This window comes from Acanthochromis polyacanthus, chromosome 18 (assembly GCF_021347895.1).
Source record: "Acanthochromis polyacanthus isolate Apoly-LR-REF ecotype Palm Island chromosome 18, KAUST_Apoly_ChrSc, whole genome shotgun sequence".
Taxonomy (NCBI): Eukaryota; Metazoa; Chordata; class Actinopteri; family Pomacentridae; genus Acanthochromis; species Acanthochromis polyacanthus.
The window spans coordinates 29,743,242-29,769,707 of NC_067130.1; the positions used below are offsets into that span (position 1 = coordinate 29,743,242).

The 26,466-nt window shown below is 38.9% G+C and overlaps 1 protein-coding gene across 7 annotated transcripts in view; it reads right to left on the reverse strand.

Annotated features, from left to right (window-relative positions):
* Window positions 1-1,525: 1,525 nt before the first annotated feature.
* The window catches only part of tjp2a (tight junction protein 2a (zona occludens 2)), a 59,459-nt gene continuing 34,518 nt past the window's right edge, over window positions 1,526-26,466 (reverse strand). For 4 of the 7 annotated variants that reach the window (XM_051938512.1, XM_022217089.2, XM_022217091.2 and 1 more), the window contains 23 exons: window positions 25,137-25,261; window positions 24,908-25,010; window positions 22,282-23,023; window positions 20,734-20,837; window positions 20,495-20,648; window positions 19,307-19,418; window positions 16,320-16,462; window positions 16,134-16,212; window positions 15,860-16,010; window positions 12,973-13,081; window positions 12,512-12,731; window positions 11,307-11,494; window positions 11,126-11,221; window positions 10,963-11,042; window positions 10,672-10,882; window positions 9,720-9,820; window positions 9,339-9,563; window positions 8,187-8,291; window positions 6,340-6,546; window positions 5,640-5,654; window positions 5,364-5,441; window positions 4,150-4,235; window positions 1,526-3,781 (listed from right to left, as the gene is read on the reverse strand). In XM_051938512.1, coding sequence (XP_051794472.1) covers window positions 3,625-3,781; window positions 4,150-4,235; window positions 5,364-5,441; window positions 5,640-5,654; window positions 6,340-6,546; window positions 8,187-8,291; window positions 9,339-9,563; window positions 9,720-9,820; window positions 10,672-10,882; window positions 10,963-11,042; window positions 11,126-11,221; window positions 11,307-11,494; window positions 12,512-12,731; window positions 12,973-13,081; window positions 15,860-16,010; window positions 16,134-16,212; window positions 16,320-16,462; window positions 19,307-19,418; window positions 20,495-20,648; window positions 20,734-20,837; window positions 22,282-23,023; window positions 24,908-25,010; window positions 25,137-25,261 — 3,591 coding nt within the window. In that variant the 3' untranslated portion in view covers window positions 1,526-3,624. The remainder of the gene's footprint in view (window positions 3,782-4,149; window positions 4,236-5,363; window positions 5,442-5,639; window positions 5,655-6,339; window positions 6,547-8,186; window positions 8,292-9,338; window positions 9,564-9,719; window positions 9,821-10,671; window positions 10,883-10,962; window positions 11,043-11,125; window positions 11,222-11,306; window positions 11,495-12,511; window positions 12,732-12,972; window positions 13,082-15,859; window positions 16,011-16,133; window positions 16,213-16,319; window positions 16,463-19,306; window positions 19,419-20,494; window positions 20,649-20,733; window positions 20,838-22,281; window positions 23,024-24,907; window positions 25,011-25,136; window positions 25,262-26,466) is intronic. The other 3 variants (XM_022217092.2, XM_051938514.1, XM_051938513.1) reach the window with 1 other exon arrangement.

Below are 26,466 nucleotides of genomic sequence, written 5' to 3' on the forward strand. Positions count from 1 at the left end.
CTCTAAACACGTCATAAGCATGTCGCTCTAAACACGTCATAAGCATGTCGCTCTAAACACGTCATAAGCATGTCACTCTAAACACGTCATAGTATAGCATGTCGCTCTAAACACGTCATAAGCATGTCACTCTAAACACGTCATAGTATAGCATGTCGCTCTAAACACGTCATAAGCATGTCGCTCTAAACACGTCATAGTATAGCATGTCGCTCTAAACACGTCATAAGCATGTCACTCTAAACACGTCATAGTATAGCATGTCGCTCTAAACACGTCATAGTATAGCATGTCGGTGGCCCCCCAATATATCTGTTGTACCCCCCTCTGTCCCCCCTAAAATTAATCTGGATCCGCCCCTGGTCAATAGGTTGTTTTAAGTTGGAAAGTTTGACAAAAAACTTCAGAAAAATTGAAATTGCACTTTCCAGACTCGCTGTCAGACATCAAAACGGCATTTTTTAAAAACTTTAAGGCGTCTGTTTACTTAAAAAGTAGTAGTGGATGTTAAAACAGGATCCATAACTGATCAACCTTCATCGTTCTGTTTTTAGAATTCACATGGCTTTTTTCCAGTAGTTTTTGCCCAAATTCACTGCAAGACGTAGGAATTATTTGGGCAAACTCACACTCAAAATGACTCCCACTTCAGAATGTATTGGTCAGATGTGTTGAGGTGAATATAAAGTGAATTTCAAGCTCACCATGAGCTCAATAACCAAAGTCCTCAAGGCATAATTACAAAGAATTTGAAAAATAATTAGTCTGAGCATTTAAATTAGCACCATAAAGCTCTGTATGATGAGTCACATCTGATCGGCATCTAAGAAACATGCTATTTGAGAGGACTTTGCTGGAGTTAAACCATATAAGAAAGGTTCCAAACTGATTTTTAAAAATGATTTTTTTATTTCTCGGCAAAAAGACTCCCCTGAAAAAGTCACTCCAGTCATTCTGGACCATTTCTTTAGAGTTATTCGAGCCATCTAGTGAAAGTTTGATACTTTTTCTGGCTGCAGAAACACAAAATATCCCATCAGATTATCGTTCAGCCTGGACTGAGTTCATGAGGAGTAAAATTATATAAAATTCGGGTTGGGACTCACCAGTAAAATGAAAAAAAGTCAATGTGACTCCATTTGACATGAAAGTGTTTCTGAATTTTATCAAACCACCAAAAGACAAATAACTCCATCAGTAAATTCTACAATTCACTAAAAATATAAACAACTCTACAAAACTGCAATAAAACCCTGACAGGTAAACTTCTAGTGGGTTTATTTCCTGCAACATCCAGGCTCGTTTTTGTGCTTTTTGTTTGGCAGGACAACCATGTTTATCCGTCAATTTCTTGAACAAATAACTCTTGAAAGTCTGCAGATGTGTGAATTAAGAAAGGAGATATTTAGTGTTTCTATCGCACCTCAAAGTTTGTCCAGTAACTCCCCTGTGGGAGCAGCTTTTTCCCCTGAAACACAACCATCATTTTTTACCTGAGAACACAAACGCAGCCTGACGCTTTGACCACAGTGTAAAAAAGAGATTTATTTCTTAGTTTTTTCCCAAGAGGCTGTGTAACACTCAGGAGAAGACAAACAAACAAAAAGAGAGAGACTCACAGCTAAAACAGATCTTCACACTGATAAGATGATTGTCACCACATTTCCCAGGACTCGTGTACAAAGACGTGAAGGAGTCGGGCGGAAGTTCGATATAAAAACAATAAAAAGGTGATCGTCTCCGTTAGCGAGCTGCTGCTGAACAAGACAAAAACATTTCACCGCTTCTGGATAAACTTTCTTTTACAGGTCGCTTTGTTCCAGCATTCACCAAAAACATGAAAAGAACTTTTTTGTGATCTTTTAACTTTTAAATATCAGATAAAGATGTTCTCGTCGTCGTGTTTCTTTCTAGTGAAGGCGAGGCTCGTCTGCATCAACAAAGAGACCAAAAAAAGGGAAAAAAAACAACAGCACAGTAGGAGGTTTCCAGTTTAAATCCACGGCTTGTATTCTTTAACTTTAGTCACAAAGTTCTCCTGTTTGGTCGATTTTACAAAAACACACCACGTTTTGCACTCGACTTCTAATGTTTTAACAGCTTCAGAAGGTTTTTATATTTATAGAAGCTACAAGGCACTTAAAGATCTGCTGCTGCTTCCCAGAATGCACCTGTCTGAAACACACAGACATGCTGTTCTACGTCATTCTGGACGCACAAAAAGCGACTTTTATAAAAACCTGTCAGTGCAGGTACTGTACAGAGGCTACAGTAGTGACTGGATTCAGTTTCTGCCTCATTTATTAAACATTACAGTCTGGAAACAGAGGAGAAAATCTGTTTTTTAGAAAATTGAAGACCTCCGGAGCTTTGAGAATCCGTGACGTTGAACCTGCACTGATTGCAGATAACAGCTGGACAGGATTTAGAGATTTCCTCCTTGATTATTATTGATTATGATTCTTTCAGACATGCACTGTTCTCTGTTAATCTGACTGCATCTAAACGTCTCAGCTTCGTATCTTAATGAGCTCCTCGGTTACTTTACTGCTAAAGTCACGAGTGCATCTCATTAAACTGGACCAAATGAATCAATCTTACAAATATAGCACCACAATAGACGTAAATCGGGCTGCATGAAGTGTTTTCACCACATTTTAGCTCCAATATTGGTCCAAAAACATCGCTCAAAGCAGAAGAAACTCACAAAACATCTTCTTCATTCACTTTCCCTACAATTTAACATCTATTATGAGCAGAAAAATATCGAGATTTTCAGTGTTTACGACAGAATCTGTAGCAGGTCTGATTAAATGAGACTCACCAATGATGAATTTTTGATAAAACGTTAACAGGAAGTGAAGGTTAAGACTAAATTATCCCTAAAATGGAGACGGCACTGATCAGGTTCTAACAGCAGGTCAGACGGTGCAGCTTTCTTTACATCATGCTGGTGAGCTTTATATTTGTGTTTAAGTAGTATTTAGATTAACGTCACATATAAAGTGAAGTTTCAGTGTTTATAAAATCACTATTGAACTGCTTTGTTACTGAACTGACAGTCTGAGAAGCTGCTATTAGTTCAGATTTAGTATTTTAGGTCATTTGTGCACTTAAGCATGAAGCTACGAGGATCAGTAACATAAATATGATCTTTGTCAGACTGTTAGAACACAGCTACACGTCTGAAAAATGCTTTAGATTTGTTTATATACAGAATTCTTCACATTTATTCTGTCTACAACCTCATTAAGTAAACATCCTGAGCTACCTGGAGAGGAAACAAACGACGTAAAACTAGTTATTTTTTATCCAAATGGTTAGAAAAGTCTGGAAATATCTCCAAAAATAAGTATTTCTCTTTACAAAAAAGGCTCTTTGACCGACTGTAATGTTGATATAAGAGGCAGAAGCTAAAGTCTGGTGGAACGGAGGAAAATCAAACTGAATATTTACAGTGAAACATCAGCTGTGTGAAGAAGAAGTTTTTTGTTCAGGACAGGTGGTTTTTGTGGCCCGGATCCACGGATGGGAACAGATAAGAGTTCTGAGAGTCAAGGTGAAGCTGCTGAAGCCGTTACCATGGCAACAGGTGGCGACAACGCTGCTTCCTGTTTCCCCGGCCTACAGCTCGGTGTCTTTGTACTTCTGGGGGTTGTAGTATCCTCTCTTGGTCTGGTCGGCCAGCTGCCTCCGGTACTCGGCCTCGTCGTCCTCGTGGCTCCTCGACTCCGAGTATGAAGGTCTGGACGGAGTCTGAGGCTCCGGGTTGGAGCTGGAACTGATGACAAAGAAACAAACAGCAGCTTAGAGACTTCCAGACATCCATCACCTATAGAAACACCACTTAATCCTCGTTACAGTCATGGGGGGCTGGAGTCTATCTGAGGTGACTTAAGGTGACAACAATCACTCAGTCACACCTACACACAGTTTAGAGTCACCACTGTAGGAGGAAGCAGGAGAACCAGGAGAAAACCCACACATGAAAGGACATGCAAACTCTATGCAGAAAGATCTCAGGACTGATGGGACATGAACCAGGGGTCTTCTAGCTGAGAGGCAACAGAGCAAACCACCGATCCACTGCCTGATGACAGACTTATCTCAATGAAAAGCAGCACATTTTCCTGAGTGATTCTCTCTCACCCTATTGGCTGAGGACGGTTCAGGTTGGGCTTTGGCATCTTCACTGGGACGGCGTAAATGTCAGGATGCTTCTGGGCGATTTCCAGCTGTGGAGAGAAAAGAAACACCCAGATCTGTCACAACTAATCCAAGAAGAACAAAACTCTACATGAATCCAAGAGGACAGAAGTGTTTTAGCAGCTTCTCTGCCTTTGTTTAATTAACCCTCCTGTTGTCCTCATTTACAGACACCAAAAAATATTCTTACTGGAAAAAATCCAAAAATTCAGCAAAGAAATGTCCCCAAATTTCTGAAAATTTATAAAACCTTCAAGAGGAAAATTCCAATAATTCCGTTTAGTTTTATTATAGTTTTATACACATACACACACACACACACACATATATAGATAGGTAGATATATGTGTGTGTGTGTATATATATATATATATATATATATATATATATACACACACACAAACTATATTTGGCAAAAAAGTCTTGTAAATATTTTTCAAAGAATGAGCAAAAATCTTCCAAAAAATTCTAAAAATATCTAAAGTGATTACAGACATATCAGAAAACCTTCTGATATTTTCTTTAAGAACATATGTTCTGGACGACATACTAAACTATGACATTTTGGCCAATATACTAAACAAGAAAAGCACTCAGAGCGCAGTGCTCCACCAAGGCTGCTCAGGTGACGGATCGTTTCAATAAAAAGACCTTGTGCTGAGTACAGGCATGTGTTATGCATGTGCACGTCATTTATTTATACCAGATTGTGTGTAAATTATTCTTTTAAAGGTCTGTTGATCAGTTCATCAATTTTGGCAAGCCTTCGTTTTGCTTCTTCCACGCTTTTATTTTGAAGGCGTATTTTGAATGCTACGAGCTTTTATTTTGTAACCATCTCAGCGGCACAGGACGCGTTTCTCTAAGATGAGGTTTCTTGACATGACGAAGACGCTGCCGAGAAGACGCTGTGCCAGCAGCTACATCTGACAATGGGAAACCCCAAACAAATCAGTGGATCCAGACTAGAAGCTGCATCACTGCCAAAGTCTAATCACTTGGTCCTTGTGTCATTTCTGACCTTCCCTCAAAGTTTCATCCAAACCCGTTTGTCCGTTTTTGAGTAATGTGTCGCACAGACAGACAGATTCACAGACAAACGTATGCTGGTCGTCACATAGCGGAGTAAAAACAATAATAATGACAGTAAGACTGACTCGAGCGTTTTCAGCCTCCTGCAGCTCCAGCAGCCTCTGAGCTCGGGCCAGATGGTCCATCTTCTCAAACGCTTTAATCTGGGGAAAAAAACAAGTTAATTAATGCTCTATTATTAATAAACAGAAAGAATAGATGCTGCACATCCACAGGGCAGGATTTTCATGAAAGTGACGATCAAATGAAACATTCATTGTGACGTTTATGAAGGACAACGAGCTGTTATGATTGGAGAGGAGGGCTGCAAACACACGGGGGGGATTCATGTCTGCAGTTACCTGGTCACCCGTTTTCTGTTTCATTTAAGAAGCAGAGGAAGTAAAAGAGGAAGAAGAAGTATTTAAAGATTCTAAACATAGGAAAGGAATCTAAAAAATACCAGATAATGTTTCTTAACCCTCCTGTTGTCCTCATTTACGGGCATCAAAAAATATTGTTTCCTTGTGTGAAAAAATCCCCAAAATCTGCAAAAAAATTCCCCACATTTCTGAAAATTGGCAAAATCTTCAGGAAGAAAATTCTAAGAATTCTTTAAAAGTTTCCCTTAAAAGTTTTATTTTAAAAAATCCCCCAAATTTGGCAAGAAAATTCTTGAAATATTTTCAAAAAATGAGCAAAAATCTTCCAAAAAAATCCTAAAAATATCTAAAGTGATTCTATATCAGTAAAACTTCAGATATTTTCTTAAGAACATTCACATAAAATCATCAAATTTCACTGGATTTTGGTTGATTTTTTGTGAATGTGCTTAAGAAACATTTTTAACTTTTCTTTTTTTTTACACCAAAAAATGTTCAAAAATTTCCCAAAAAGTTGAAAAATGTGGACATCAGAAGTTTCGCTGTGAACATGTTTTTTTTTTCTTTCACATTTTCAAACTTTAAAACGAGTCAATTTTGACCTTCAGGACGACACGAGGGTTAAAGAGTAGAAGTGAGCAGTAACATAAGAAGTGACGATACAGAAGAAGAGTCGGACCTTTCCCAGGAAGGACTTGTTGGACGGATCCTCCTCCTCCCTCCCTGGACTCTGCTCCTCTGACGACTGGTTCAGCCGGGCGATGTTTGGCTTCATGGCCACCGGTGGAGGTGGAGGTTTGTTTCCGGCTGCGTCGCTGCTGCTGATGGTGCTGCTGGAGTGCGACTCGTAGCTTCGTGTCGAGTCGGTCCGAGTCTGAGCGCGAACCTGGAACATGGAGGGACGGTTTAGCATAACCTGGAATATTTTAAACCTTTATTTAACATTTATTTAGCATTTTGTGAAGTTTCAGGAGCTTTAAAGGAAGTGGTTTATGAAGCTGAACGTTGCTGTCGAGTCAAAAACGTTTTAAAACCACAACTGTAAACACGTTTTATTTTTATTTCTGCTTTGACGCAACAACTTGGAGCTACAGAAAAACAGACGGACAAAAAATTCTAGCAACAATTTGGGATAAAAAATTAGGTCTATTTTATAATTTCTGCATTTTTACAAACAAATTTACGATAAAAATGTAAAAATCTAATGAAATTTATGATAAATTTCATGCTATAAAGGTTTTATATCCAGTAACATTGATAATTATTGATAGTTTTTAATTACAACCAGCAGAAAAAGGGTTTATAATTGAATTTAAACACATTACATTGAATTTATGATGCTATTGTCAAGACACACAGGTTTTAATTCCAACGGTAACTCAACACACAAATAAATTTATGACGTCACCTTGATCCATTGTTAAAGCAAATAAAAATCAGTTTTTAGGTAAACTGACAGAGGTTTCAAACTTTTGATTTCTTACCTCCATTTTTGAGGAACATAAATGGTTGTTCTGAGCCTTGGGTTTGTTTATGAAGCCAAACTTTGCATTTTCATGACATTCTTTCACTGCAGTTTGCTTCTCATGCTTTTCTATTAAACTGTCAAACTAATTTCTTGTTATATTAATCTGGTGTCAATTATTTCCTCATTGTTTTATCGCCTCAGCTTAAATTAAAGAACATCATTTGGCCATTTTTCTTTTTTCTTTGCATGTTTTTACATCACAATGAAAACGCACATAACAAACCTGAAGGAACCTTTAGCTTCGTGGAAAATTACCCAACATTCGTCCTCAAAATTAAAAGTTTCAGGGACTTTTGGGATATGTTCCAACATCCATACTTTACAGTACGCCAGAAAAAGAAGTCTCAGAATCCAGTATGGAGCCAATCGGGAGGGCAGAAATGTAGGACGGAACACTGACCAGTTGCGGTGCCTTTTTTGGCTGCCTGTAGAGCTACAGTAGTCAGATCTTTCTTTTCTCCTGATTCCCAAACAAATAAAACCAGCCATCCATTCAGGATTCCAGTTAGGAAAATCAGGATATCGTGCTTGGAAGATGGGGATGCTATTCCAAACAGTGTGGAGCTGGAACAGATCAGCTTAAACTGTGGAAAAGGACGCGACTTGTGGGGCGCAAAGGGGAATATTCTGTAAAGTCATGTGCAGTACGCTTGAAACACTCAGATGTCCTACGACATACGGTTGGATTTTGACGTATGCAGGTCAGCGTGTTTCTCAGGTCATTCTGACCCAAAATCCTCTGAAAAGTTCAAAACAAGCTGAGCTGCCGATAGCAAACAAACAGCTCATTTAACACAAAAGACTGAACGTTTAAAGCTTAATCTGCAATATTATGATAAAGTAATATGGATTAAATGGTCGTAGCTATACTTGAAGCAAAAAGTAAGAAGTTTGAAACCACCGATTGCCTTGGTTCCAGTGCTGCTTTAGAGGAACTATTATTGATTAGAGGTGAGTAAAGGTGGACTGATGTTAAGGTGGAGGTGGGAGATTCTCACCTTTGGGGGTTCAGGGACAAAGGAAGGGGGGGGACTGGGTTCTCTGTGCAGCATCTCTCTGCTGCCTGACCTCCTCATACGACCCCGAGGTTCAGGCTGAGGCCTCTACACAAACACAGGGTCAGAATCACAAACACACACACAGTGACAACAACAACAAAGGGTAAACAGTGGTGGCAATTAGTACATCAGAGCTCCAGACTGACTTTTCTCTCAGCTGGTCACACCAGCACATTAACTGGTCCCAGCTCAAATACTGAACGTAAAAATGTATTAATTCTGTCACCAGTCTTTCTCTGACATCATTCCTATAAACTGGACACAGACTGAACTCATCAATAGACGCAATAATTGTGTTTTATCTTGTAGCTCCTCCATTGTTTTCTCTTTGGCCCCTTCAAGAATAAATGTTTATCCATTTAGATCATCAATTCGTCGATTTTTATTTTCATTTTTATTATTAAGCACATTGTGTCATTATGGGGTATTTTTTCTGAGCAATATCTGGCACAGGAATTTCCTAAGTTTTATCTCATCTTATCTGAATTTACTGATGTTCTCTAAACGCCTCCTGTGCAGGCTAAGGTACATGCTAGCACCTGAAGTACAGCAGCTCAGACAGGTGAGGCCAAAAATGACTAGAAAAATAGAAAAATAGTAAAATAAGGTCTTCTGATGTTAAGCAAATTAAAGCAGAGTAATTTTCTACTGTTTACTATGAATAGAGCGCATTCTAAATGTCATGTATATTTAATGCTAGGAAGCCAAAATTGTGTCCTCTGTTAATATTCCAGTTTTTCTAGCATTGTGTTAGCCATCATGACTGAATGTAGTGGACGACTTTTTCCTTCTTAACAGACTCGGTCGTCCCTCTGCACCAGCCTTATCCTCTCTGTTCTTATTTTATTATTTAAAAAAACAAGTCGTAGATAATTTCATCATTGAATAAAACCAAAACGGATGGCTGCACTTGTCAGACTGAACCAGTTCAGAAGAAGAAGTACTATTTTTTAACCACGACAGCTAACACCTGCTAGCTGGAGAGCCAAATGTGACCGTTTTAGTTACAGTCTGGAGCCCTTGGGGTTGTTAAAAGGAAACACCTTCTATTCTAAACACATAAAGAGTATTAAATAAAAGTGTTCTGCTCACGTCGTCTGGTAGAACCGGCTCTGATGATCGGCTGATGGCTGAAACAGGCTGAGGTTCGTCCAGCGCCTCGTCCAGCTCGTTGTCGGTGTAAGCTCCGCCCTCGTCCGCCGTGTCGTCGTAGTCGCTGGTCAGACGGCTGTCCATGCTCAGGTAGTCAGCGCTCATCGCTGACAGGTAGGACATGCGGTCGTCATGGAGATCCAGGTCTTCCTCCGAACCATCCAACTGAAGACAGGAAGTGACAGAAAAACACCAAAATGTCCATTTAACTGATCTGAAAACAGCTTTTAAAGATGTTTGGCTGATAATAAACCTCCAGAATCCAGAGGAGTAAAATAACAAAAACTAAGAAGTGGGTTAAGGAGTGGATTTAAGCCTCACCTTGCCCTCACAGACCCACACAGCTCGGTCCTGCTGCTCCTGAATCGAATCTTTCACGCTGCCGTACCAGGCGTCATTGGCTGAGTTCAGGTCGATGGTCGCTAAAAAACAGACAACGCATCCTGAGGTCAACAATTCACACATTCCTGCATGCTGTTAATATTTCTACTGCTTTTTAATCGCTGTACTTGCTGTTTATTCACTTTGAAACCTTAAATCTTTTGATTCCTCCACTTAAAAGCATTTACTACTACTAAACACCATGTTGTCTGTTACAAAACCTAAAACATCCAGTGATGATATTGTCATGTTTCTGTACCATCTCAGCATAAAAAAATGTAGGCTATATACTGTAGTTAGTGCTGCAGAAAAACATGAAAAATACAATTTCTACCTCTTAGGTGACCTAGATTAAGAAACGGTGATTTTTTAAAAAAAAAAAAAGGTGACAAATTTGTGTCTCTAAAAAGGCATTTGATTGATTGACTTGACTTTCTGACATCTACTTTATTTTATGCATTTGTCTTCCTTGTAAAAACCTGTGAAGCCTAACAACATAGTAAAAGATTTATAATCTTAAATAACGTAAATGAGGTAAAATCCACAACTAAAAAAGCAAAAGTACAGTCATTAGATGCATGAATCAAACAGAAGGAGAAGTTTTCAGCCCATACTTCTTGTTGTTGATGAGTTGAGGCTCATCCAGCATAAACCGGGAGGTTAGTTCATGTCTGTGCTGCAGGAAAACAAAACACTACTCCTCCATGTTTAGTTCTAACTCTTGGGATGCAGCAGTAGTAGTAGTACTAATAGAAGTAAGATTTTGAATCAGTTGTTTATCAGAAGCAGCAGGAGTCAGGTCCAGTAAGTTCACTAAAGTCAGATTATTTCCAGTTTCTAACCTTCAGACCAGTTCCACCTCTACTCTGACTTCCTGCTGAGTGAAACCTACCAGTGAACAGATGTGAGCAGGTCTTCCTCAGCTTCACCGCCTGCTCGTACAGCTTCCTGGCGCTGCGGTTGGATCCCGGCATCAGGCGGCTCCTCATGGTCTTGACGCCCTGCTTGCTGTCAGGGTTGAGGAAGATGACGATGGGGTACCACTGGGTGTAGTTCAGGGTGTCCACGGCTTTAGGAGTCACGTCCAGCAGAGCGTGACGGTCCTGAGAAACATCAGGAGGTTAAATATCTGCAAACATAACAGCTTTTTCATACAGAGGCGTTATTTTGTACCGTAACCTACCTGTTCTATGATCTGCCGGATGGTGTTTAGTCTCACCACTCCAGAGGATTTCTCACTTCCTGCATCTTTGGGTTCAGTTTCTGGAAGAGGAAGGAGGTGAATCACAATCTAGAAGATCTGTTCTAGTTGCTAATGTTTCATTTTAAGTCTTGACGACACTTACTGGCGACGACGAAATCGTTGGGAATGTCGTTGGCCAGTTTGTCGTTCACTGCATCAGAAATGGGCCCAAATATCACCACAGGCCTCTTAAAACCAGCTGCAAAACAACAATAAACAGTGAATTCACTCAGATTTTCAACACAAACTACTCGATCTAGGTAGGTAACTTGTTTTTCAGCTACCTTCTCGTAACACCACCCTCTCGTAGGCGGGGAACCGAGTGGTGACCGGAGCGGCGCTCAGGTCCTCTCGGCTCTTTCGAAGGTCTTTTTTCTTTGCTGCTCTTTGACCTCGAAGCCTCCAGAAGTCTCCTCGGTCGTTGCCCGATGCGGCCCGAGCAGCGTTCTGGACGTTCGCCATTTGTTCTGCTCTGTAAGATAAAAATTAGAAAACAAATCAGTGGTTTCAAGAAGTTCTAAGTCCGGTTTGTGCATGTTTCTGATGATTATTGGTGTCTAGATTTGGACTGGAGGATTGCAAGCTATTATTATGCCACTAAATGAAGTAGAAACACACCAGAAAGACATTTTTGTCTGTTTTTAGCTTCATAAATTCCCAGAGGAGGCCTGTGTCCCAACTTCCTATTTTCAGTTTTCTCACATACATGGACATAGTTGGTTTTGCAGGATTCATGTCAAAAATACCATCAATTTCTTTTTATTTTTTGCATATTTCCTGTAAGAGCAGCCCAAACACAGACTATGCAAACTGATAGTGAGTACTGTAGATTAAATTTTGCAGCATTTAGATGACAAAAGTTGCAGGAAAACGACATTAAAAAGAAACTTTAAAAAAAAAAGATACATTTGAAAAAAATTAACTTTTTAAAGTGCAGCGTACGTTGTGTAAGAGTGCAGTTGTGTGTGTGCACATATACACAGACCGCATGTTATTGTTTACATATTTACATTAATCCAGTGTGCTGTAGTACACATGAAGATGCTATAAAACTAATAGTAAGCCAATTATATATACAGATATACTTTAGGTGGGCATAAATCTTTATTTTTTTACCAACTTTAAAGGCTAACTGCTCTGTTTCTGAATCATTTCCAGATTTTTAAGAGGTTTTCTTCCTGACAAAACTTAATTTATTCACCTAGTTAGAGACTTTGAGAAGCTACAGACATTTTAATTTGTCATTTTGGTGGTTTTTGCTCCAAATAAACCGGTAGACAAAAGTAGATAAGGTTGAGTCACTGTGGAGGATGTTTTTAAGCACTCGGAAACCTTAGCATCTGGAATTCCATCACAACTAGGTCACTGGATGTTGTGAAAAGCATCCGAATTATTAAATGTCACTGCTAAATGTTTTCTATTTCTTTGTTACAGATGCAGATAAACACACTTACGATCCGTTTGTTTGACTAGTCTTTAGCCCACATACCTGCTCTTGTTGGGGATGATTCCTTTCTCCAGCAGCTGGTTGTCTTTGTCGGTGCGGATCGCCAGCCAGTTGCCCAGTTTGCCGTCATAAAGTGTGTCGGTCACTTTGAAGATCTCCCCTCTGGCGAAAGGAAGACTCTGCGGAGCCTCTTTCTCAAACTCAAAGTGAGTTCTGATGAAGAAGGAGTCGCCTCGGCCGGACGCTAAAATGTCCTTGTACACTGAAATACATAAAATTAAGTGTTATTTTGGGTCCATCCAGTCAGAAAACATCACTAGTCCTGCTGCAAAATTACAAAAAAAGCTAAAAACTACAAACATGACTCATTCCAATCAGAGTTTTTATTGCATGAACGTTGTTTTTACGCTTTTATTCGCTTCTATATTTGTCATTAGTTTATTTATCTTTGGTTTTATCACTAACATTTGTAGTAGTTTTTTGTTATTTATCCAGTCCGGTACCTTCAGGTTTGCTTTGGGCCAGAATGGTCACATCTTCTCCTTTGGGGATCTCCAGCAGGTAGAGGACGGCATCTTCACGCACCATCCCTCTGAAGTCCATGTTGTTTACCTGAAACACACAATAACAGGTTTACACATTAAATACAACATTTTTTACAGGCAAAATCAGACACTATGCAACTGGAACTGCAGCAAATATAATTCTGATCACTTCTTGGTTTATCTCACACACATAGGAGCCAAAATGAAGTTAAGCTGATGTTTAAATGATTACAATAATTCAAATTATTAGTAAAACAACAATAATTTACATTGATTTGAGAGGATGAAAAGCAATATTTGCAGTATAGACAGTTGAATATGAACATACATTCATTTTACGGTGCTACAGTCAGCTAATAATTTGATTTATTGAACTTTAAAGTGTGTGGATGATTGAAAACATTAAAAAATATAATTTATATGACTTTTTAATACATAAATAGCAGTGTAAATTGCTTTCTTGTAACAATACCGTAAAGTCTGATTAAAATAGATAGTGGGTGAGCTACTAAGCAAATACACACGTGGACAAAATTGTTGGTACCCCTCAGTTAAAGAAGGAAAAACCCACAATTCTCACTGAAATCACTTGAAACTCACAAAAGTAACAATAAATAAAATTTATTGAAACTTAAATAATCAAAATCAGCCATCACTTTTGAATTGTTGATTAACATAATTATTTAAAAAACAAACTAATGAAATAGGGCTGGACAAAAATGATGGTACCCATAACTTAATATTTTGTTGCACAACCTTTTGAGGCAATCACTGCAATTAAACGATTTCTGTATGTGTCAATGAGCGTTCTGCAGCTGTCAACAGGTATTTTGGCCCACTCCTCATGAGCAAACAGCTCCAGTTGTCTCAGGTTTGATGGGTGTCTTCTCCAAATGGCATGTTTCAGCTCCTTCCACATATGTTCAATGGGATTCAGATCTGGGCTCATAGAAGGCCACTTTAGAATAGTCCAACGCTTTTCTCTCAGCCATTCTTGGGTGTTTTTGGCTGTGTGTTTTGGATGGTTGTCCTGTTGGAAGACCCATGACCTGCGACTGAGACCAAGCTTTCTGACACTAGGCAGCACATTTCTCTCCAGAATGCCTTGATAGTCTTCAGATTTCATCGTACCTTGCACACTTTCAAGACACCCTGTGCCAGATGCAGCAAAGCAGCCCCAAAACATTACTGAGCCTCCTCCATGTTTCACCGTAGGGACAGTGTTCTTTTCTTCGTATGCTTGGTTTTTGAGTCTATGAACATAGAGTTGATGTGCCTTACCAAAAAGCTCCAGTTTGGTCTCATCTGTCCAAAGGACATTCTCCCAGAAGCTTTGTGGCTTGTCAACATGCATTTTTGCAAATTCCAGTCTCGCTTTTTTATGAGTTTTTTTCAGCAGTGGTGTCCTCCTTGGTCGTCTCCCATGAAGTCCACTTTGGCTCAAACAACGACGAATGGTGCGATCTGACACTGATGTACCTTGGCCTTGGAGTTCACCTTTAATTTCTTTGGAGGTTGCTCTGGGCTCTTTAAATACAATTCCAACGATCCGTCTCTTCAATTTGTCATCAATTTTCCTCTTGCGGCCTCGTCCAGGGAGGTTGGCTACTGTCCCGTGGGTCTTGAACTTCTGAATAATATGAGCCACTGTTGTCACAGGAACTTCAAGCTGTTTAGAGATGGTCTTATAGCCTTTACCTTTAAGATGTTTGTCTATCATTTTTTTTCGGATGTCCTGGGACAATTCTCTCCTTCGCTTTCTGTTGTCCATGTTCAGTGTGGTACACACCTTTTCACCAAACAGCAGGGTGACTACTTGTCTCCCTTTAAATAGGCAGACTGACTGATTATGAGTTTGGAAACACCTGTGATGTCAATTAAATGACACACCTGAGTTAATCATGTCACTCTGGTCAAATAGTTTTCAATCTTTTATAGAGGTACCATCATTTTTGTCCAGGCCTGTTTCATTAGTTTGTTTTTTTAAATAATTATGTTAATCAACAATTCAAAAGTAATGGCTGTTTTTGATTATTTAATTTTCAATACATTTTTATTTATTGTTACTTTTGTGAGTTTCAAGTGATTTCAGTGAGAATTGTGGGTTTTTCCTTCTTTAACTGAGGGGTACCAACAATTTTGTCCACGTGTGTAGAACATGAAGCCACACAGTTGTTAGACTGCTGTTTTCGACTTATTATTGAAAATATGGAATGAGTTAAATGAGTTATTAAAGTCCTGTGAATTTTATTTGATGTGGATTACTAAGATAATGTGTCAGAGCGTCAATTAATGGGAATCTACACTGCTAAACCTTGGAAAAGAACTGTTTAAACCAGCTGATTTCAGGTTCTAATCCGACTTTTGATATGAATTAACATCATGGTCAGCACCTTTATTGGTTTTACAGGGTTTTGATTAAACTTTCATAATTTAATTTCATTTAAATGAAGCTCAGTTAAGCTAAATTAAGTTAAGCTAAGACAAACTATGTCAAATTAGTTAAAAACAAATTAATTCAAGTCAAGGTAAACTAAACTGAGTGTATTTAAATGAACTTTAGTTAAACTTTATTAATCCTGAAGCAAATTTTTGTGTGAGATATTACTCAGAAAACAAAATTACACGAGAAAATACAGTAACAAATAGAAAAGCTGTTAAAATATAGGGCCAAAAAAGTAAGACTAGAACAGAAAAATTGATACTGGCAAAGATTCTGATGAACTAAAGCAATATCTCACATGACAATAAAATATTACACATCATGTCTTTTGTGTCCATGTTGTGTTCTTCCATCATGTTGTCTGAATCTGCAGGCTTTAAGGTGGAATTACAATCGCCTCACCTTCATGATCTGGTCTCCGGTGTGCAGACCCTCCTGCTCAGCTGCACTGTCCTCCTGAACTCCGGCGATGAAGATGCCGACGTCGTTTCCTCCGGCCAGCCTCAGACCGACGCTGTCGCCTTTCTGGAAGCGAACCATCATCGTGTTCGGCCTGAAACACGCAAACATCCGTAAAGTACCAGAAAAGGAAGTACAAAAAGAAGAAGAACATCACGTATAAGCCTCATCAACGTCGTATCAATGAGTATAGCGTCACTGTTTCTTAAATACTGACCCGTATACTTCCTGGTCTTCTATGCTCGGCTTTAGAGGTACCTTCGGAGGAGCGTGAACCTTCGGCGCTACGGTGACGGCTGGTAAAGAACAGAAACTTTTATTTTACTCATTCACATTTCAATTTATTCACATAATCTGTTGTTTTAACACGGTTTTGGACTTTCAGAAGCAGAAATGTGTTCACCTGGTGGCGTCTCTGATCGTGGCTCCTCCCTCTCTGCCTGTGAAGGGGGCGTGTCCTCAACGCCTCTGTCAGCGCCTCTGTCAGCGCCTCTAAACGGTGTCGGCATGGCGCCCATTTTTGCCATTCTATTCGGCGGGTCCTCTCTGATAAGAACACAAATTTATGTTTTAGAACAATCCAGTCACAAATACGTGTATTATATTTGAATTCAAAGCAGGGGTGTCAAACTCTTTGTAGCTCAGAAGCCACATTCAAATCAATTTGATATCAAGTGACCAGTAAAATCACAGCATAATAATCTATAACTTATGACAACTCAAATTTTTCCTTTGTTTTAGTGCAAAAAAGGTACGTTCTGAAAATATTCACATTTAATGAACTATCTTTTAACAAAACATCACGAACTACCTAAATTTCTTATGAAAATAAGTTCAACTTCAACAATAAAATGCCTCAGTTTATCATTTACACATTTAAACTTCCAGATCATAGAGGTCTACAAAGGAACAAAACATTTAGTCACAGGTACCTGGAACTGAATGATATAGTATATTACTCTATGAGCAAAATGACAAGAGTCTGACAAAAAACACAAAAAAAATACAAAAACAAGACAAAATATTACAAAAACGAGACAAAAAAATGGAGCAACAACACAAGCGAGACAAAAAAAACAAAACGACAAAAATTAGAAAAAAACAATGAACAAAGTGAAACACAAAATGATAAAAACAAGACAAAAGAAACACAAAACGACAAAAACAAGAAACAAAATGGCAAAAACATGAGACAAACAAAAGTCAGACAAAAAACTGAACAAAATATTACAAAAACGAGACACAAAACAACAGAAGAACAATGAGCAATCTAGTATTTTACTTTTTGATCAAAACAATTTGTCATGGTCCAGAAATTATTACAAATTTATAGATTTATAATCTGCAGTTAATGTCTCCTCTGTAATTTTTACACTTTATAAAGGTGCCTCTCGGGCCAGATCGGACCCTCTGGAGGGCCGGTTTTGGCCCGCGGGCCGCATGTTTGACACCCCTGCTTTAAAGCATTCAGTTCTCTCATATCAAAATCCAACATGGTGGAAAATAATGCCTCATTACCGATGTTGGTAATTTTAATATTTAATGTGATGGAGCAGCTAAGCTTCATGAAGCATGAGTCAACATAATCCTGCATTATCCTGATTTATTTTTCTGCTGTATTTAACAACACAAATAACAAAACGCCGGGGATATTTTAATAAGTCTGGGCTCATGAAAATCAAATATGACAGCAACTTTGTTTAATGAGTTTACTTTTCCCTTTAAAAATCTGATTTCCACTAACGCATACAAACAGATGGAGTGTAATGACTTTAGGAAGCTCTAAATTAAGAAACTAAATCTTTAGTTGTGGGAAATAATTCTGTCCTGTGACAGAAGATGGAAGCCTGCAGTGAGTCTAAACGGCATTTTAGTTTTGGTTTAAATCATCACATTTACAGTGTTTTTTTAAGGCAACAAGCTGTAAAAACAGGAAAAATTCTCTTTCTGAGCGTCCTCTATCCGAGCTAAAAATGTAATATTCTTTGAAATTGGTTTATTCCGCATGTCTTACTTTAGATTGACCAAAACAAAACCATTTGCTTTATCCAGTACAGGTACATAAACTAAAAATTCTGTACTCCTCAGTGCAAATAAGAAATCATTAGTGACTCAGGTACCATCAACAGTCAAATTATAAAAATGTAGAGACTTTTTGGCTGAACTGCAGGCAGTGTTTATACAGAGTAAATAGGAGACAAGCGTAGAAATAAATCAAAAATGTAAATGGAAAAATATCTATAATATGTGGTGTCCGTATTTTTTTTCCAGCGTGAGAAACACCGGTGAGAAAAAGGAAAATTATGTACATGTTGATTCCAGATTTTGTCAATTTTTTATAATGAATCAAAGAAAATTCTACTTTTGCTTTATCCTGTATGACTTATGACATTCTAACGGTGCCATACTTCACTAGAGATTTGTTTAAATTCTCTTTACTTCTAGCCAGGGCTGTGCCGTTTCCATAAAGGTGCAGGACTTTTTATTGCAATGAAAGTTAATTATTCTACTCAAGTCACATCTAATACATGCATTTGTATACAATTTGTATTTTTTTATCAGCTGCTGAGGTTGTGCCTTGCAAATCTCAGAACACAAAAAAATAGAGAAAAATTCTGTCTCTCTTTCCAATCGGACTCAGGGAAACATTTGCATTAAAAATCAAGACTATTTTGAAAGCTGTAGGAAGTTAATACACAATGTGAATATAATGAACAATATTTCATTTTTTGGGTGTAAAATTTCAATTTTATGTGGATCAGTTCAACTTAATTTGCAGTATTTGTTTTCCAGGAGTGATGTTGCTTTACTACCGTATTATAACAGCCAGTATTACCAATTACCTTTTCATTTCTACTCTTATTTTATTTATTCTTATTCAATGATGTATTTATATCTTTTTTTATGAGGCAATGCTAATGTTATGTAGTTTTGTTTTCCTGAGTAGTATCTGGCAAAAGAATTTTCTTTGGGATTAATAAACTTTTAGCTTATCTCACAAATCCTCCTAAAATCTAGTATAAACGCCCCATTGAGCCACATCTATGTTAACTGTGCCGGTTTGAAATAAGCCTGAAAAGTCCTTCAACGACTACGAACTAAGAGTCAATTTAAATTCTAAGAAGCCATTTGCTTGAGTGAATGTTTATCAGTTTGTGAAGTAAATGAGTACAATTTAAGAAAAACCAAAACATTTTTGAAAAGTGTAATAACGTTTAACAGTAAACATGTTTTGGGTTTTTCGTATAAGGTTTAAAGCTAACAGGAACAAGCTAAAGGTCATTATACTTATTTTTGGGTTTTTTTGTTTTTTGAGATTTAGTTTTTCAATTTTTTTGGCTTTTATGGTAATGTGGCATGTCTCAAATAAATCAAATAACTCAAAAATACCTGGGTTTGTCTCTGAGCCTTTCATTGGAGGAGTGTGAGGAGAGGTCGGAGTGGTGTCCTCGTCTGTCGTCCTGTGGAGAGTAGGATCGATACGACTCGATCTCTGAGATATCTGCAAAAAAATACGACAAACATGTTGAAGCAACGCAACACTGAAGTCTCTTCTGTCTGCTAGATTTTTGTGTAAAGGCTAAAAACCTGTGAAATGCTAAACTTCTCCTTGATGCTCCTGCGTTTTGTTAATTACGTAAGGTGGCTTTTATGTAACTCAAATGGCCCACAGGTGATTAAAACAGAAAAACAGACAAACGAAGGTCATAAATCTACTCATAGCTGAGCACTAATTATATCCTAAGATCTTAAATGTGGCAAAGAAGCTCTGAAACTTTGACTTTTCTGTGTTGTTCACACGGCAGCAGTGATGAACTACAGAAATACCGTTATAGAGGATATTAGAAGTGGTGATTTGGAGTTTGCGGAGCTAAAAATCCACATTTTCTCACCATATTTTCACACACACCACATGCAGTGAAGCCACTATTGTTGTTAGGGCTGGACAGCAGAAAGCAGACGGCTGCTGCGGTGAGAAACCTTAACATAATGAAATTCTGTCATATCCGATAGCAGGATTATGATTGGGGATTAGATCACCCCGCTCGAGGCGAGTGAGGACGTTCACTCACACTCACACACACACACACAAACACACACACACACAGTCCCAAAAGCAGACAAACTGGGTCACGGGTCTTTGGGCGATTCCCCCTCCTCCCCGCTAACATTTGGTCAGTGAACAATCCACTCACACCACTTATCTAGATTGGTTCTGACCAATCGCAGCGTGCCGTCTGGTCATGTGACACCAAAAGCAGGTATAAAAGAGTGAGTAATCATGAGGGTGGAAGGATAATAATGATGATTGTTTGGGTGAGTGTCTGGTTAGCACATAGCGCTAGCACCGCTTCGTGTGTTTTCAAATAAAACTAAAAACTGATGTGAGTAAAACCTTTATTGTATATGAAGGGAAAACAGGTTTAGATCGACAGATACAGCAACAGCAACGTGAACAATGTTTTACACAGTTGATCAATGTGAAGTTCGTAGTGATTATATGATGGTGGTGGAGGTGGTGGTGATTCCTTTAAGCTGGATAGGAGCTGCTGCTTTTCATTTTCGAGATTCTCTCACCATCGAGCTCCGAGTCGCTGTCGACCATCGGCGGGACTCGTATCAGAACCTGCCGCCGGTCTCTCTGCACCACCAGCTGCAGCTTCCCGCGAGACTTCTCGATCAGCTTCCCGGCATCGGTCAGGGACAGGTTTTCTGTCGCCGTGCCGTTAATCTGATGGAGGGAGAGGACGGAGAGGTCAGACAAACTGCACAGAAACAGTCCAGCATGTCGTGTAAATGATAATTTGCAGCTCTACCTTCAGTATGATGTCTCCTTCCTGCAGGTTTCCATCTCTGCTGGCCAGTCCAGTGCTGGTCATCTCTTTGATGAAGAGCTGGCTGCCCAGACGAAGACCATACTCTGGAATAAAACATATTTTTATGTAGTTTGTGTAGCTTAACAATAGCAAAAACAGTTCACACAGATTACCTTTATTTTACTCTCTTTAGTTCCTCGTTAAATCAAGTCAAGATTTTATATTCCAGAGGTAATTTTCAAAACAGTGTGTACAATTTTGAGAAAATATCTGCCTGAAATCCCCACTCCAAATTCTCAATTTAGCTAAATGTCACCCAGCTACAGCTTGTTTTATTGGCCGTTTGTCCTTGCTTGAATCAGTATTTTGAATGTCAGCTGTGGAAGAATGTTTTCAAAGTGTTAACATGTGGGATGTGTTTTAAAAAGTCCTTGAACATCTGATCAGATTTTCAATGTTTATTTTCCACTGCAGGAACTTTTGAATCAACATATAAAGGAATGGCTTCTGCTTGAAGCACTTTAACCAAACTAGGCAAACTAGTAACTGGATATAAGTCTAATTCTACGACCACAGAAAAAGACAGGAAAAGAAAAATGTAGCGTATATTAGCAGGTATGATGACCTTGAACACGTCACATCTGTTTTAGCTCCTTACACTGACTCCCAGTAAGTTTTAAAATAGATTCTAAGGTTTTACTGAAAGCTCTAAAGGCCCTTCTAGTTATATTTCTGATCTTTTAGTAATCTATACAGCAGGATGCTCTTTAAGATCCTCAGGTAGAGGCTTGGCTCAAAGCTAAAGTTGACTGAGTGTCCCGAGGAAATCAACACTTTAAAACATGCTTTTATTGGAGAGCCTTTCATGATTATATCTGATTTTTATTTCCTTTGCACTGTATTTTATTTCTTCCAATAATACTTTTACTTTATACTGCAGCTTTTGATTTCATTTTATCTCATAAATCCCCTAGATTTTATTTTCTGTTATATGTTGCTGCTCTGGAAAGTTTTCTGTAACTTGGATTTTGAAAGGCGCTCTCAGAAAATAAAAGATTATTATGTTAGAGACGGCTGTTCAATATGGGCATCGAGAGGAGAGAAAAATTATTATGCTTCTTGTTGTCTCAGAGTTTAATCAGCATTGAGACCAATATAGCAGATTTTAAGGACTTTTTTCTCGCCGTAAAGAGGGTCTGTAGGGAAGTTCTTGTAGTAAAAACATTCACAAAAGGTTCAATTTGCCCTAAATTGGCTCAGGAGTTCCTGCTGGAAAATGGATTACTGTTTGAGCATACAGCTTATTAACTGAAAATGATAGGAACAAAATTGACATTTAAACATTTTTTTCTTACTGCTACTTCATACCAGCCCCATCCGGACGCCTGTTTACGTTAACTGTCTAAATGTGTTTGGCTACATGTTTTCTTCTTGTGTTTTCAGTCTTTTTTTTGTTTGTCACTAAACGTAACTTCACAGTACCTTTGCAGTTTATCAGAATAAAGTCTATTAGTGTAACACTGCTGTTAATGTCTGTCAGCTTCTCACCTTCGTTGGGTCGGTTCTTCAGCAGCAGCACATTCAGAGGTTTCTCCAGCGGCTCCAGGTCTCTGGCGGGTCGAGGAAGAGGAATCGGTGCGGCAGCAGGTGACGGCGTTCGGTCCAGTCGGTCCCTGCTGCCGCTTCTCTTCATCGGCTCCTCGTACTTCCTCGGGTCACTGTGGACTCGACCCCGTTCGAAGCTGTGGTCTCTACCGTAGCGCAGGTCGGGGCTGTTGGTCCGGTCCAGCATTCGCTCGCTGCGGTAGCGTCTGTCAGGGCTGTAGTCCCGGTCCAGGGCTCGCTCGCTGCGGTAGCGCCGATCCGGACTGTGGTCTCGGTCCAAGGCGCGCTCGCTGCGGTACCTCCTGTCCGGGCTATAGGCATGGGCCGGCATCTTGTAGTGGCGGTCAGGGCTTCGCTCTCGGTCCAGAGCGCGACCTCGGCTGTCGTCCCTGCGGTACTGCCGTTCCGGGCTCAGGTCTCGCTCCGTGCTCCGGCCACGTTCCCGCCGGTCATAGTCCCTATCATATTCGCGCTCACGTGTGTGGTAGCCAGAGTCCATGTAGCCGCCGCCGCCGCCGCCTCGCTCCAGGCTGTGGTCCCGGCCGCCACTCCGGCCGCTGTAGACGCTGCGGCGGTCCTGATCGTAGTTGTAGTCATCGTTGTAGTCGTTGTTGAAGACTCTGTCGTCGGGCGAAGCTGGGCGGTTCAGGAGATTGACTGGAACCTTCCTGGGCCTCTTCACTGTCTGTTGATGAACAGAGACACAGAATTCATCCATAAAAAAGGAAAAAGTCGGAGATTAAACTAAGAACAATCTAAATCCTGATGTTGTGCAGATTATTCTTTGGAGTTTGTAGCCTTTTTAGGAGCTCAACTCAGAGACATCCATGTGATTAAATTTCCTGCGCCGCTTTCAAATCAACAACGAATGGACTTTTCAGAACCAGAATCAGCTTTATTGGCCACATATGTGAGGATATTCAAAGATATTTACTTAGCTGTCAAACACTTTAACAAGATGTAACACGTGCATATAAAAAAATGGTTACGGAAGAAAAATGAGAGTTCAACTGCATAGATGTGTGAAATAACATGTTTAAAGTGAACCGAGTTTACAGATGGGATTTCTGGGATGAAATATTAACAGGTATGTGATATAGATAGTATGTACAGTGGGTCAGTGAACATGTTTTCACAACATAAAACACACATGCATTTAAACAAGGGGTAACGGAAAGAAAATGAATGTTTTACTGCTATGTACAGCTGCAGAAATGTGCAAAATATCCTGTTTAAAGTGAATCACAGTTACTGCAAATACACTCAGCAAAAAATAAATGAGTTTACATCTTAAATACAAGAAACAGGTTGATTAAAGTGCAATAGAACAGTGACTTTTTGGGTTAAAATATAAATAGATATTAGATATACAGTATGTAATGAGTCAGCACACGTGTGCTCACAAAATAAAACATGCATTTAAATAAGAGGGTACGGAAGGAAAATGAGTGTTTTACTACTTTGTACAGCTGCAGAAATGTGTGAAATAGTATGTTTAAAGTGAACCAGATGCTGCAAATACACTTCATAAAACATGAATGTTATTTACACCTTACACAAATCAGGTAGATTGATGGAAGTGCAAAGGAACAGAGATTTCTGGGATGAAATATAAACAGCTATGAGATATACAGTGTGTACAGTGGGTCTGTGCACATGTGAGTGTTTTACTTCTATGTAAACAACGGCAGAAATGTGTGAAACAGAATGTTGAAAGTGAAACAGAGTTACTGCAAATGCACTGATTCAACAATAAATGTTATTTAGACCTTATATAAGTGAGGTCTGTTGATTTTCTGTGATGAAATGCAAACAGGTATGAGATATTAAGTGTGTACAGTGGGTTTGTGCACGTGGTCACAAAATAAAACATACATGCATTAGAAAAAAGGGGTTATGGAAGGAAAATGAGTGGTCAACAACTATGCATAACTGGAAAAATGTGCAAAAGAGCATGTTTAAAGTAAACCACAGTTAGTGAAAATACATGTGAAAAACAATATATGGTATTTAGACCTTATGCACATGAGGTAGGTTGATTATAGTGCAATGGAAAAGAGTCTTCTGGGATGAAATACAAACAGATATGAGATACACAGCGTGCAGAGTGGGTCAGTTCACAAAATAATGTGCAATTATACACAGGACTATGGAAGGAAATTGAGTGTTTAACTAGTATGTATATCTGCAGAAATGCATAAATTAGGATGTTTAAAGTGAGCCAGAGTTACTGCTAATACACTTATTGTAACATAAATGTTATTTACACCTTAAATACATGAAGTAGGTTGACAAAATACAACGGAATAAAGTTTTCTGGGATGAAATATAATCACATATGAGATATATTTTGGGTCAGGGTTGGGATTAAGAGTGAGTTCAGTGGATAACCAAAGAAATGCAAAGTTTAAACAAAAAAATAACTCTTTTTGCCACAAGTATGCGATCTAAACTATATAGCGTGGGTCAGGGTTGGGTTTCAGAGTGGGCTGTTCCTGACTGATGAGGAAACTGTTTTTGCTTCTGCATTTTACAGCAGATAAACAAAAAAATCAAAACCTTTACTTACAATTTTTGCGACTTTGCCACATTTTCTGAGTGTGGAGACGGCGAAGGAGTGCATGGCTCCCTCCATGGGGATGGCGTTCACCTGGATCACTCGGTCATTCTCACTAAACACAAATTGATATAGACATTGATTAAACTAAAAAAAAAGTGTATTTTGATAGGTCAGTAAGTGCATTTTCTGATCTTTCTGAGGGATTAAGACCATAAATAATAATAAAAATGGTACCCACAACAACAACCCGTCAGCTGGACCTCCCTGCAGGACGTCGGACACCACGATGGACGTCTCTCCGCTGTCCTCGTTGGGGTTGTCCCGCCCTCCTGACACTGCAATGCCAAAGCCCATCTTTGGATCCTGAACGCAACAAGATCATATAAATCAATGTATTCCATGCGTGTGAGAGACGTCCTGTAATCCGTGTGGCGTGTGTCGGCCCACACTGTATAATCATGGCTGTATTGTACGTGTTGATCGAAGGGATTTTGATTTGTGATTACTGCAGAAACATGTATGACCGATCTGCACCTTCCTCTGCAGCTCTTCTGGCAAATAATCTCATAAAACTCTGAATCAAATGTGTGAGCATGTGAACATTTTTTCTGATTTTAATTCATATTTTAAAGGCTCCTTGCTTCCTGTCTTGGGGATGGTTTTTTTTCCTTCTTTTCTTTGGACTCTGATTCTACCTGCCACTGCTCTAGTTTGCCCAGATGAGATTAGGTCGGAGATTTGTTGACAACGTCTCTTTATCCCCTCCCTTCCATCTGTACTTAAAAAAAAAAGAAAAAAACCCCTACACACACAATTCACCACTTCCCCCTGTCTCTAGCAGATGGCCGTGGAGGCAAAGGGAGGGTGAAAGTGGGAGCAGGGAGACAAATGCTGGAGAAGATGACAAGAACAGTCTCTTTTTGCTCTGATCTTCAAAACAAATGGTTAAAAAAAAACGATTATTTCCTGTTTTTAAAATAGTGAACAAAGGCTTAAACAATTAGAAAAGCAATGAAAAACTAATTTTTTCTCTCAGATGATGCCAAAATGTCAATTTTTAAAACAAAAATAATAAGAAACAGGCAGCAAATGTGACAACAAGCTATTTCTACACTCTGCTATTAAAGAAACGACACTGCGTTGGTATTTTTAAGTGCACTGCTAAGCTGATGTCTGACATGTTTAGTGAAATTTATAAAAATATACTTCTTCCTGATTAATCAGATCAACCCTGTCCAGTGTTTGCTCCAAGTTAAAGCAACTGATTAACCAATTTCTCCTCCAGCTGTATCCACATGCTGCCTGTTTTAACCAGTAACTCCTTGATTTTTACCATTTTTTTTCACATAATGCATTCTTTGCCATTTAAATTGTGTAAACCAAAATAGGATTCCAATTATACTCTCAATTCTATCCTTCACATTGGTTATGCATCCAGGAATATGATCGTATTGTGCACGTATTCAAAAGGAAAATTTATCTTAATTATATTTTTTCAACACACAATCAGATTTTTACATATTTTGTATGCGTTACCTGCCTTACAGCACTTTTAATATGTTTAAATT